The sequence below is a fragment of the Eublepharis macularius genome, chromosome 9 (genome assembly GCF_028583425.1).
Source record: "Eublepharis macularius isolate TG4126 chromosome 9, MPM_Emac_v1.0, whole genome shotgun sequence".
Classification (NCBI taxonomy): Eukaryota; Metazoa; Chordata; class Lepidosauria; order Squamata; family Eublepharidae; genus Eublepharis; species Eublepharis macularius.
Genome location: NC_072798.1, coordinates 82,832,140 through 82,846,623, shown reverse-complemented (window position 1 = coordinate 82,846,623; position 14,484 = coordinate 82,832,140). Strand labels below are relative to the sequence as shown.

The following is a 14,484-nucleotide window of genomic DNA, read 5'->3' as shown; positions in this document are numbered from 1 at the left end:
AAAGTACAGAATACATCAGCTCTTCTATGTATCCCTGAAGGCTTTTTTCAGTAGTATCTCCATATACAAGATGTTGAAATACTGAGGAGCTGGGTAATTATAACACTTGACTAGACAAATGAGAAATGAAACATTTGTTGGAAAGAAGGGTTTGAAATTCCACCTTGAATGTGGAAATATATATCTGAAACAGTATTGTCACAAATAAATACATAAAGGTGATGAAACAAGACTTTTGTACTCCTTGTGTTGTTTATACTCTTGAACAGTAATAGAATATATTGCTGAAGTCAGCTGAAGAACCAGAGGCTATCCATTTATCTCACCTTCATGTTATCTATTAAAGACACTTGCTTACTACATCAGGTGCTGGTACTTGGGAAGAGTTTAGTTTGCAAAGAAATAATTTTAAATTGCTCTCCAAAGTAATATATTCTTATTTTTTAAGTAAATGGCAAGACATTTAAATTTACTGGTTTGGACAGGGGTACCCAACATGGTACCCCTAAGCACAGTTGTGCCTGCCAGTACTTTTCCTTGTGCCTGTCAAGTGTTTTTAGAAAGTGGATGTGGCTAGGCAGGGCTTCTGGTTGGCTATTGGAATATTGATTGGCTGTACAGATTTTTAAAAACATTGCTTTGACAGAAACTGCTTCTGCAGCACAAAGATCATCATTGTGTGACTGAAGGTAAGCTGTAGCAGCTGTTTTGTGTCAGCCATTTTCTTGCTGCATCCACCACTGTACTAGAATTCCAAATGTCCCTGCAGGCTCAAAAAAGGTTGTGGGCTCTTAGGTTAGATCTTTCTTTCAAGAATACAAGTTGGAGGACCATGAGGGGGATCACAGGGATCAAGCGATGCTTAATTGGGAAATTTGTCCAACAGTGCAAGTCTCATGGAGTTGATACTGGATATTCTACTCACTTTTTCAGTTCAGCTGATGCTCATATGCCTTCAGTAGTCTACATTTGGAGAGCTGTGAGATTGCTCAGTCCTCTTCTGACGGGAAGAGGCTCCAGACAGGAACTGACCAGGGAACGCCTAGCCAGGCTCGCTGGAGGTCTCCCCGGCAGGCGCCTGGCTGCTAGCAGCGGCTTGGGCCCAGATGAGGCAGGCTTCCATGGAGGCAGGGGGAACAGCACGTAAAGCACAGTCCATAGCAGGGAACAGGCACGGTCCGTGGCAGATGGCAGTGCAGGCACGGGGCACACTTGTAATAAAGTCCAAACACACACTGGGAAGTCCAGATATAAGTCTGAGCAGGGTTGCCCAGGAAGAAAGTCCTTTGTGCAGTTATCCAGGCATGGTGTCAGGAAACTAACACAGTTTATTGCAGCAGCAAGGTAATTAACAAGCAGGCAGGAAACTGACACGTGTATTAGAGCACACACGTGCAGTGCAATCTTGGTGTGGCAGTAGAGCAGCAATGCAGGAGACTCTAACACAGTCCATGGCAGGCCTTAAAGCAGGAGAGGGGGCCTACTTGGCAACAGAAGACTCCTCTCCCCTCCTCAGCAACATTGTTCTGGTGTGTATTAGGCTGAGGAGAATGACTGGCTAAAGGTCACTCAGTAAGCTTCTGTGGCAGGATGGAAATTCAAAGCTGGGTCTCCCAAATGCCAGTCAAGCACTCAGTAGTATCCTATGCTGGCGTATACTTTTTGTTATTTATTCTAATGGGTGGTTCTTCGTGTGTCATATTCTCAAAAAGTGTACATTAGCTTTTCTAGATGGAAACTTACTTTTCTTTATATTATATTATTCCTTGTATTTTTGTGTAGGTCCAAGAATTCAATGGACAGATGCAAGGAGTTACCAGTAATGGATTTGCAGCACTCACTTTTGATGGCACAGTAGGAGCACCAGTGGTTCCACGAACCACTAGCAAATTATTCACGTTTACAGAAGAAGACAAGAAAACAGTAGAAGACTTGCGCATTTGGGTGGCAAGTAATTCTTCAAACTCTGTGCCAGCAGCAAACTTGTCAAGCATCCAGCCACAAATGTTTTTTGACCTCACTTGCCAGCTAGTTGGGAAAGCAAAAGTAGATGGAGCTTCCTATCTCCTTAAGGTTTGCCTGTTTTTTATGAATATTTTACACATTGGTACTGAGGCAGGATGTCTTTTTTAGTTGTCTACCTACCCGCTTACTCAGTTTTGCAGAGAAAAACGCAAATCTTAATTCTCCTTTCTGCAGATAGGGCATCTTGTATTTTTAATGTGAAAATTTGAGGTATGTGATTTTGCAGATTTGATACATACGTGTGTTGCCTTTTGCATATTTTACTTCCAAGCTCAGGTCTTCAAAGCATGATAGTTTTTTGGGCATGGAACACAGTGACAAACATGAATGGTAAGAGTGGGTTTGTGGCTCAGTGGGAAACATCTGTGAGACATCTAAAAAGCTGTGTGGGATGGAACTTTGACTCTACTAGAAGCTCTTTTTAGCAGCTCATGAGCCTTGTTTCTGCTGTTCTGTTAGCTGTTTACACACATCTTATGCTTATATTTGTTTGCTTGTGGGACTCATGAGTCCAAGTTCCCCATGCCTCCAAATGTCCGTCTTTTTAAAATCTCAGTTCAAGAGAGATCATGTAGTTTTAAAAATGTTATCTTGTGTATTTGTGTCACAATTGTTGGTACATGCTGCTTGTACACATACCTGTCTTTTAATGTCACATTGGATTGCTTTCCTGGAGAAGGCATTCTTTTTCTAGAATATTTTCTATAGAAGAGTTTCTGTGCTGTTTTCTGGTTGCTTTTTGTGAATTATGGATACATGTCTAGGGAAATGTGTATTCCAGTGAACAAACAAAATGCAAAGACTTGTAATGTAGAGTAGCAGTTTCTGGAAAGTTATTTATAACATCAGTTTGGTAAAAAAAGAATATGTCTTTCATGGATTAGCAAATATGTACAAGCCACTATTTTTGTCTACAAATTTTTCAGAGTCATTTCTAGTGAGCAAAGGTTCACTGTTTTAAAACAGTGGCAGACATTTAACCAATTTCCACCTCTGTATTTCTGCATCACAGCATTTATCATTATCCATATTGTAATAGATATATAGCAAATGTTGCTTGATTACTTTATTGAAGTCACAGTGATGATTCTTGTTTAGGTTATTTTTTTAATTCTATTTAAGAGGGACTGGTTCTGGCTAAAATGGAAATAAAGGGTAAACAAACAAAAACCTCATAACAAACAAAAAGATAACAAGGCATTGCATGAAAAGTTTATGAGATATAAATTATTAGGATATTGTACATGTGAATTGTGTCATGAATACACTAATGAAGTTCACATACTTTTTTCATTTAGGCCAGAAAATGAAACTATAGTGATTTCTGTGATCATCCTAGTTTGTGTGTGAGAGAGAAAAGAGAGGGAGGAAGGAGAAAAAACAGAATGTTTCTGTTTAGTGAAAGACATGTATTTATTTACAGTTTGAAGCTGGGGAGAGATTTGTTACAGGTGCTTGAGACTGTATACTGGCAGACAGTAATTACCATGTGAATTTGAATATAATACTAATATCATTTTCATTATTCCCAGCTAAACAAGCTAGGATCTATAATTGTGTGGACTTTGTGTGGGTTGGCGCATGGGCCACCGGCCCCAGACAGACACAAACTTGCAAGTGGTACAGGAGTGCTTTAAAGTTTAACCCCCCGCCCTTGCTTCAGCTGACTGGCGGAGCCCACCAGTCAGCTGGAGCAAAGGTGCAAACTTTAAAATGCTCCCTGTGCCACTTGCACACAGCGTGGGGGACGCTTTAAAGTTTAAAAAACCTCGTTGCTTCAGCTGACTGATAGAGCTCACCAGTCAGCTAGAGCAAGGATACAGTTTTTAAATATGCCCATAGCTTTCCAAAGTGACCCAAATCGCTTTGGAAAGCTTTGATGTGGGATTCCCAAATCAGACCTGCAATGATGGGCCTGATTCGGAAATCCTAAATCTTTACAAATCAGGTCCAATTTGAGTATTTATTCCAAATCTGAAACCTGAATTGCACACCCAGTGACTCTCCAGTTTTTCAGGCAGAGAAAGGTCTTTCCCGCTATTTGATATACAAGGGACTGAACTAAAGAATTTCCCCTTGCAAAACGTGATCGTACCACTGAGTGACAACCCCTCCTAATTTCCCGTATCACATTCATGTTATGTCATGTTTTATTAAAGTTAATGGGGAAGCCTGTCAAGGTGTAATACATGATCAGTTATATTTGACAGGTAGAATTATCTCAAAGTAATTGGACGACTTCAATTGGGAGACATTCAGATGTTCCCCACTTGTAAAGTGTCTGCACATGGAAAACTTGCATGTCAGCCCAAAGCTAACCTAAAATATTTCTTATCTGCTGGCTTTCAGTGTGTAGGGACTCTTTTAATCTGGAAGTGCTTTGAGTAATACAACACTCTTGAGTGCATTCTGTAATGCTGCAATCCAGCTGTGTAGCGTGTGGCTTGGCAGCAGTGAATCCAATGGTGAATTATCAAGTGATGATCCTATGTATGTGAACTTTCCCTCCAAGGGAAAATAGAAGAAAACAGTCGTGGCTACAATCCACCTCTTTTCTGCACATGACCTTAAAACAGAAGGGAGACGTGCCAGAGCTAGTTTTGCACAACACTCAGTTCACTCATGGATTTCACACAAACGACAAGAGAGAGACTGTATCTTTTTAGTTATGTTTAAAGTATGGAAGATCTAAGAACTATTAGTAACTAGGCTAGATTACAGAGGCCGTGGGAATTTAAATTCATACTTGCTTAATGGTTTTTCAGATAATGTGCAGTTAGGGGGTTACAGAGCCCCGTGGCACAGAGTGGTAAGTGGCAGTACTGCAGCCCAAGCGCTGCTCATGACCTGAGTTCGATCCTTGCAGAAGCTGGGTCAGGTAGCTGGCTCAAGGTTGACTCAGCCTTCCATCTTTCTGAGGTCGGTAAAATGAGTAACCAGTTTCCTTGGGGTAAAGTGTAGATGACTGGGGAAGGCAATGGCAAACTACCCCGTAACAAAAAGTCTGCCAAGAAAACGTTGTGATGCAACATCCCCCCCATGGGTGAGTAATGACTCAGTGCTTGCACAGGGGGCTACCTTTACCTAGGGGGAGTTGAGGGAATAAAACTTGTACATGCACTATTAACTGTAAGCACCAAATGTTTTGTATGTGTTACGACAAATGTTCGTAATGCAGAGACACTTGATAATCACAGTGGGATGCCAAGAATCTGCACGCTTGATCCATGTGTGAAATGTTGGCATTAGACTATTGAATGGTATCTTTATGTGACTGGCCACTTTCAGTGGCATCCTTTTCCATTTCGGGAGACATTTATCAGATATGTGCATGATTATTGACTTTCCCTTGTGATTTCTTCCTGTCTCCTCATCTTGGGAAAACATTTGGTTATGTCAATAAAGCATGAATGTAAGAGTTGCATAACTCTCCTCTTTAAAATCAAAAGATACACTGTGTAAAACAAAAACCCCTAGTAAGTACTATATTGGTAACAGTCTGTTAAATTACTGTTGTATTTTACACCATTAGTATTTAGTAGGTGTTTTCTGTTCAGATATACATACATGGCCATTAAAGAGATTGCATAAGCAATAGAGGAGCAAGCAGCTTGCAAGTCTTCAGTAACTGTTAGCATTTTTAAAAAAATTAAATCTACAAGAACCAACTGCAGTAAGTTCTGTGGATGTATCTTGGAGGCAATAAAGATGTGTGGGGGGAGGGGGGAATAAAGCCTAATTGCTGAAAGCAATCTTATTAAAACCTTATTTTCTCTGGCCCAGTTATGTCACAATGCTAGATATTCCTATCGCATTTTGTTTGAACTTGTAAATTGAAATTTTGTATAGCTCAGGTACGAAGGTAACCTTCCTTTTACTTTGAAATACAACTTATTTAAAGCAGGCCTTATCAATGGTGAACCGAGAGATAAATATGTTAGAAGTATAAAAAACAGATTTCCCATGGTCTAATTACCACTGCGTTGGGCTTCATTCAGGCTGGGATCTGAAGGGGTGTGCACTTGCTTCCATTCTTTACTGGGGTGAGCCAAGCTCCACAAAGTCATCTAAAGCCCCTAAAGAAGACTCTCTGGAGTAGCACAACAGTCTGCAGTTATCCCTGAAAAAGTTTGATACATACAAATTGAAGCTCTTTAGATCTATAGGTTGTGTACTACCAACTGCCAGCACAGAGCCCTGTAGCCCCTTTTCACCAGCAGGCCCTTTTGACCACTGATGCTGAAGGTCACAGGACTCGCCTTAGAAAGACCCACACAGTTGAGTGGGCTGAAACAAGGTGGGGGAAGTAATGTATTTGACTTTCCTTTCACTGTTTACCTCGCTCAGGATTCTTTTTAAAATATTTAGACGAACTGTTGTAATCTCTTTTGTAAAAAAAAAAAAAAAAGTCAATTCCTAGATTCATCTTTCGTTACTAGTCTTATACCAGAATTCTGGGATTATAGCTCTAGTTAAATAGCAGCAGTCGTCTGATGTCTAACCCTGATCTGTCTTGGTTTAATAAACAATTACTGCTATTCTCAGAAAAGTAGTGAACAAAAGCACTTTAATGAAAAGGCCAGTTTATGTTAGCATACTTTTGTATGTCTTGTAGCATTGAATTGTGCTAAAAAATCTTTACAAATAGAGGAATTTCATTAAAGAATGTTTATCTTAAAATTATTTTCAATGTAGCTTTCTCTGTGATCCTAAGCACATTTACTTGCAAATGAGACCCATTGACCTCCGTCAAATCTGCTTCTAAGAAAACATGCTTAAGATCACAGCCTGAACCTAGAATATTAAAATTGTACTCTTTTTTAATTGCCATTTTATGGAAATATAATTAACTTTGTTTCCTGGTAGGTATGGGATGGCACCAAATGTCCCTTCCCATCTTGGAAAGTGCTTGTTAAAGAAGATGACCTCGAAGGAGATAGTGTTCTCATCAATCAACTGAAAAATCTGACTGTGGATGTTGTAGTGTACGATAACCATGTACAGCTGGCAAAATCACTGAAGGTAATGGAAAACCTCAGCAATTCTAACAAGGGTTGCCGGGTTTGTGTGTGCGCACGCCCGCTTTGTCTATCTGTGATCTCTCTAAAGCTAGAAGCTCAGGTCTGTGATTATTGAAATCATTTGCTTTCCCATGATTAGCCTACTCAAATCTCACAGCAGCCAGACCTTCCACAAAACAAATGAAAAAGACTAATTGCTTTAATTTGCCATGAATAAGTGTCCCCCTAATTAAACAGCTTCATTCCCCAAATTGTGCTATCATGTACTTGAGAACATATGCAAAACAAAAGATGTTTTCTGCGATTGTAAATTATTTCTTGTAAATGGGATAAACTGCAGTTGAATTTGTAATCGCCATTAGAAGCAATAATTTTATATTCTGCAGAAGGCTATTGCCTATGAAATCTGCCCTTTGTGACTGCTGCATTGTGCAAGCCATACCCTTTCTCTCTGCAATGTTGGTGATTCTAATAGGCAGAGAGAGCACAGTATAACTAAATGTTTGATCCTTACCATATAGTGCCATCTTGCTTTCAAATAAAGCATATAAAAAGATAGGAAAGATTTTTTTTATCAGAAAAAAGGGACCAGTAGCTCTTAAATGTGCATACACTAAGCCATATTAAAGCTAAGGTTCACTGTAAAATCAGATTTATTGGTGAATCAAAAGATAACAGTTTGATAAGTCTGTTCTTCCCCAGTAGAATAAATTAAACTATTATTATTAGACAGCCATATTCTTCATTACCGTCAACCAAGAGCCACATGGCTATTGTGTGCCCTGTGCACCACCCTGCAAAATACACACATACATTAATATAAGATTTAACAATATCAATATATCCAATTTTCAATGTGATAAAATCTGTGGATACTTAAATCCTGAGACTGGAGCCATGAAAAGACAAGAGAAGTCTTTCTACAAACCTGAGAAAAGCCCTAAAGGTTTCAAAAAAATCTGAAATCTTGAAAAAAAATGCATTGGGGGTTAAAAAAAACCCCAAATAATAGAAGCAGTACCTGTAGCTTTAAGTAATAAATGCCTTCAGTGGCCTTTGCTAGGCAACAACAGTGTCACCTTTCAGGCTTGGTTCCTGCCAGTAAAAGACAGGGGGGAAGGGCCCTTTCCAGGGCTGGTTTAGCCTTTGAGGGAGGACTCATTGAAGCCAGGCCCAGAAGTAACCACCAGGCATCCTGATACCACATAGCTTGCGTAACTCCACAGGCCCGGCTGCTTGTTACTTTTCAACAGCAGCCATCCCACAAAAGCCAGCATTGTGTAGTGGTTACAGTTTCAGAATGGGATCTGGAAGGTTCAATCCCCACTCTGCTGTGGAAGCTCACTAAGAGACTTTGGGCCAGTTACAAATTCTCTGCCTAACCTACCTCTCAGGGTTGTTGTTGTGGGATTAAGATGGAGGCACAAAGAAGGATGTAAGCTACTTTACGTCCCCGTTGTGGAGGGATATAAATTAAGTAAATAAATAATACAGCTGCTGATGGGCAAATAAAGGTCAGTTGGTTGGTGTGTGGAATGGAGGAAAGGAAGCAGGAAACGGGGAGAGGCTGTGAAGGCTTTCAGAGAAGAGAAAGAGGAAATAATTGGGGAGTGGGAAATGAGATGACCCTCTCAAGTCCTTGAAGGGGTCTCCACTTACTAAATATATAACTATAATCCTTTATATTACCAGAGTGCCTCTGAGCATGTAGGTTGTCCCCCCCCCCCATTGTCAGCCTACCCTTGTGTATCTGGAGTTAGGGGAAAGGCTTGCAAGTCAGACTTAAAACATAAAACAGTGTGCAAGGTTTCTTCAGAACTCTATTAGGCTGGATGTTAAAAAATAGTTTCTTCCCTCTGTTAAACCACCATGGTGCTATGATGAGAGCACAGAGGATGCATAGAAGGTTGGGGGTTGTTGGAGAGGACAGGCCCTTTACTTTTGTCCTGGAATGAGGCTCACAGCTTACCTGTCCTGCAGCCCCTCCATCAGTACAAATCACAAGCCTCACCTGGCAAAAAGCCTTGCTCACTTTTGTGAAATGTTTAGCAGATGCCACAGGAGGCGTTTCAAAGAGCCGCATGTGGCTCCCTAGCCATTAACTGAGTGTGTCTGCTATATACAAAGAGCTTGATGCATCCTTGCAAACCTACCATCATATTTTGCAAGTTGTCAAGCCTGACCTCACCAGGGTTAATTTTGACTCATTCCAAATTGCTGTCTCTTGGATTCTCTCCTTCCTTCTGGTTTATTGCGTTATAGTTATATTTATCTGTTTTAAAGATTGAGACTGTCTTTCAGTCAATCCCTGAGGCAGTTTTACAATAGATTAAAATAATGCAGTGTCCACCGTCTCAGAGCAGTTGGAAGTTAGACCAAAAGTCTTTTTGGTAGGGAGGGGAGGAGCAGGATTGCAGCAGCTGCTCATTCTCTAGTCAATGATTGAGGCTAAAGTAGTTTCCCCCCTTACTGTGGTGCCCTTCCTGGGTGGGAATGGATGCAACGCCGTAGTGACCTTCAGTAGCCTGGCTAGCAGTAGGCATTGGAATCACAAGACCATGACAGTACCTGAAACAGTAGAGCAGGGGATGAAAGCGACCTGTATCTGCTCATTCTTTGGCTGCAGCCCGACTGATTTTTCTCTTCCTGCAGTGTTCTGCCTTGGAAGAAGGGTAAGCTCCCAATAGCCCTTGAAGATCTGGTTGATAGCAGAGGTTTTTATTGATCTTCTGCTTGCATCTGCTGTCCTATGTCAGTTTTTGTCTTACAGTATTCCGTGAAAATGCTTCCTCTGTACAAATTTTCCTCATGAATGTGTAAGCTGTTTGTTCCTTTTAAGGGATCACTTTGACCCAGATATGGCATTCTGACCACATGCAAGCTCTACCTGTGCATTAGGAATTCCATATTCTCCCCCAACAGCAGAAAGCCAAAAACCATAGAAATCGCACACAGTAGAAGAGAAGCTAGCTGCCTTTCTCCAGCTATTGTTTATCTCTCCTTCATCTAGGTTTCCTTGGTAGGGGGAAAGGAATAAACAGTCAGCAAGTAGCTTCCCAGGCTGTAAAAGCATGCCTTAACGTTTTAACACATTATTCCAGTGAATGTTGCAGAGAATTTTTTAACTTCAATACACATTTTTTTTTCCTTCCTGAACAAGGGCCGCTGCTGAAGGGGGTGATTTTAGCAATAAGCATGTAGATGCAATCAAGTACTCCACTTTTCACAGAAATCTCTTCTCTGCCTTTAAAACTTCTTCAGGATTGCGTTGCCGTGTAAATTGCTGATCAAATGCTACGATATCCTTTTGAATATCATCATGTTCCATTTTTCAGTAATAGCTAGAGATTGGAATTGATGGCTTAAGGTACAAATGTACTTTTGTGCTATCTTGATACCAAGAAGTTGGTTGCAAACTTTTCTGGTAAACTGAATGTTTAATTTTACATTTAAAACGATATTTATTTGAAAATATGGAAGCGAAAAAGGAAGCATAAAGTATGGGACATTGGGTAGTGGTAGGATATATAAATTGTTTTTAAAAATGTGAAATACTGCAGTACTTAGCCTACCAATAGTTTGTCTCATATATTGTAATGAATGTAATGTAAAACTTTTATTTTTCTGAATTACTTATGTCAGGGTTCTCCGGCCATTTTCAGCCTGTGGGCACCATTGGAATTCTGATTTAAGTTGGTGCATGCAGCTACAATATGGCTGCTGCAGGAGACTGAGCCCCAAATAAAAAGGAAACCCAAGTGCAGGGGAGAAGTGGCATAATTTTAACAATATATTGGGAAAGATGAGTGAGAGAGTGTAAAACCAACATTGTGGTGACCGCTGAAACAATGTGATTTTAATAGGCCCTAGTCAATCAGATCTCCAGTACCCAAGCAGAAACCCTGCTGGGCACGTTCCCCACCCACTTTCTAAAAACACATGATAGGTATTGGTGCCATGGCACCCACGGGCACCACATTGGGGATATGTTACTGATATTATCACCACCAGTATGTGAAATTATGTCTGCCTTTTATTTGATACTGATAAAAGCATCTATCCCCTCTATTGTGTAATGTTGATGATTTTATTTACACTTTTTTCTGTTTTTTTAAAAAATATTTTTATTAACATTAACAGCTGTCATCAAACAAAACAATATACTCAAATAAAAACCAAAGATCGATACAAATTTCTCAGTATCTATACAATAAACCAGTAACACTTATTTTAAATATATAACAAACAGAACAATCTTAACAGTAGACATATTAATAATAATATAACAATGCACAAAAGGTCACCACAAACCCCACATTTCCATATCAATAACATCTTGGTAAGGTAGCTTTGTCAAAAGTAGATCATTTTTAGAAAGAAATTCGAGGAAAGGCTCCCACTTAACATAAAAATTTGAAGTACCAGTAGGGTTTTTCTGTAGGTACAGCTTTTCTGTTATTTTTTCCATTATTAGAAAATCCCATATCTTGTTGAACCAGGCATTAATTGTAGGAACTGATTGCGACTTCCAAAATGAAGCAAGTGAGGATTTAGCTGCATGAAATAATATAGTTATTAAATCCCTTCTAACAGAAGGAATATTTAGATCTTCCCAATTATCCAAAAAAAGGATTTCTGGCTTTAGAGGAATCTTATATGAAGTTATAAGTTCTACTTGATGTAAAATCTTTTTCCAAAATTCTTTTACGTACTCGCAGTTCCACCAACAATGTACATAATTACCTAGTTCCCCGCATTGTTTCCAACATAGGGGGGAACTTTTTGAATAGATTGTTGACAACTTATAGGGTGTGAGGTACCAGTAATTAATAATTTTGTATGATTGTAAATAAAGATTGATCACTTGTGTATTAAATGAATTAGAAACCCACATTCGTTCCCAATCAGTATTAACTTTATTTACACTAGAAGCCAGTGCTCCCCAGTGTGGTGCCTGCCTGCCAGTGTGCTTTGTGGTGCTTCTTTCTTTCTTCTCAGACCCATTAAGTCAATCCTGACTTTCCTGCACTTAGGGAGAGCAGGAGATGCTCCAGAAAAGCATCTTCTTTGCATCTGCAAGGAGTTCTCATTCAGAAACAGGAGCTCTCATAGGAGGATGTTTGGCTTGGAACCTCCTGATGTTTTGTGATTGGTCACCTTCTTGCCAGCTATTTTGAGATTGACTCTACATCTGTGGCAGCCATTTTATGGAGATGTCTGCTATGTGGTCTAAACATTTCAAAAGGGTCCATAGGTTCAAGGTTGGAGACCCTTGCTTTAAGTCTTCCCATGTGTTTTTTCAACCATGAGCTACATTCCAGATAGCCCAGTTGTACTGGCTCCTGCATATGTTGAACATCAGAATAATACATCATTCTCTCATTTAGATTATCTCTTTTCAGTTATGTAATTACTTTTCATTTTATGCTTAGTTGGCACAGGCAAAATTTATGCTTAGTTGGTATCGGCAGAAGCAGTAGGTCAGACAAATATGTTTTCTGTTTCAGCTCTGTTTTCTGCTTTCCATAGTATATGTACTCATCACGGAAGTGTGTCTGCTTGGTTACTACATCTAAAATTCTCTTAAATGATAGCAAACCATATTACCAAAATAGAAAGCAATGATAAACTGCCTGCAAACATTCTGCTGCTTCATATGTTGTTCTCTCTCATACAGTAAAAGTACTCATGCTTCCCCATAGAAAATTTAACTTCCCTTCAACTCTATAATAGAGATATGTATTGAGCAGTAACATTTTATTTAAACAAAACTTCTCATATATTAGTAATTGTTACAGCACCTCCACTAGGTACACTATTTTTATTATAATCGCCATATTGTCCGTGTGCTTGTTATCTGTTATGTCCAATGGTTGAAGCAGTGTAACTCCCTCTTTCTATCCCCTCTTTCTTCTGGTAGAACTAAAGCTGAGACAGTGTCACTTATGGTATCCGCGTGCATGCTGCAAATTGAAATAATTCATAACAGATATCTGAAAACAGAGATGGTTACATCAAAATATGAGTCTAATCATACTTAAATGTAGGTCACAAAATAGGTTTATATAATCAAAAAAGTACACATGACTACGGTGAATAAATCTAGAAAACACTTGATTGCAGCAGACAGTGGTGATCTCCCGTCTACAGCAGCCCTCTCAGTCCACCATTAGCCACATTTCTTTTGAAAACCCACTTGATGTCAATCAGGCATGTGTTCATAACTTACCATAGAATTACTCCCTGCTTAAAATGGGAAATTTTAAACTTCATAGCTTCAGGAATGCGGGTTGGATTTTCACTTAAGCAGCAAGGGGGAGACCCTTGCATGAAAACTATCTAGAAAGTTCAATTGTTTCAAAATACAGCAGCCAGACTGTTGTTGGGGCTAGATACAGGGATTGCATCACTACAGTCCTGAAATACCTGCACCAACTGCTCATCTGTTTCTGGGCACCATCCAAAATACTCGTTCTTACCTTTCAGGTAAGAACCGGCTTGCAGCCAAGGTACTTAAAGTATTGCCTCCTCTTGTACTGTCCGGCCTGCTGTTTAAAATCTGCTTGTGCAGTGAGCAAACACAAGGCTTTTTTTTTTAGTGGTACCATCACTCCTCTGCAATGCTGTCCCCTCAAGACTAGCCTGCTACCAACTTTAGTCTCTTTTAGGCACCAGGTCAAAACATTTCTTTTTACCTAGGAAGAATTTCCATGTTTTTAAAGCTGTTTTTAATGGTCTGTTTCTACCTTCAGGTTGTTTTGAAGATATTCTTGGGAATTATGGCTTACATAGTTTAGTTTTAGACCTTAGCTTGTTGTATGGGTTGTGTTGTTTTACCATATTGTATTTTGGGAGCTGCCTGAAGCAGGGGTCTAGAGAAAGAGCATAACAGATTTATTTTTTATTTATTTAATAGTCCTATAAATAATGTTCTTAACATTAATATAAATCATCCAAAGAAGTTGTTGATTTGGGATGTTAACAAAAAAAAGGTCATAAAGGGAACTTCAGCCTCTACTGGGGAGGGGGGGGGGAATGCTCTTGTAACCTTACGTTATTAAATTTTTCTGACCAAGTTATTCTCCTTCCAAAATACGTTCTTTATGTCAAATGTCATATTAATTGGACAAATCATTTTGATTCAGTGGTAAATAGAATGTTAGGGCTTTATAATAATAGACCACTGGTAAAAAAAACAGACCACTGAAAAAAAAATTCTCATCTATAGAGTTGTCCTCAGGGTTCCATATTGTATCCTACAACAGCATTAAGAGAACTTAAGATTTGAGAAATATGAAGCATTCATGTGGCAATTGTACATACAGTCTTTTAGAGATCCTTTATGTAGCTGTGCTTTCTCAAAGTATTTCCTCCACTGAATGCTAACCACTATAATTTACATTTTATGAAAAGGACCATGATTTTTAGTACCATACTT

General features: G+C 39.4%; 1 protein-coding gene across 1 annotated transcript in view; it reads left to right on the top strand.

The window, feature by feature from the left end:
• POT1 (protection of telomeres 1) overlaps positions 1-14,484 on the top strand; it is a 94,590-nt gene that overhangs the window by 45,439 nt on the left and 34,667 nt on the right. The window contains exons 8-9 of the mRNA XM_054989400.1: positions 1,783-2,073; positions 6,892-7,047. Of these exons, the coding sequence (XP_054845375.1) occupies positions 1,783-2,073; positions 6,892-7,047 (447 nt within the window). The remainder of the gene's footprint in view (positions 1-1,782; positions 2,074-6,891; positions 7,048-14,484) is intronic.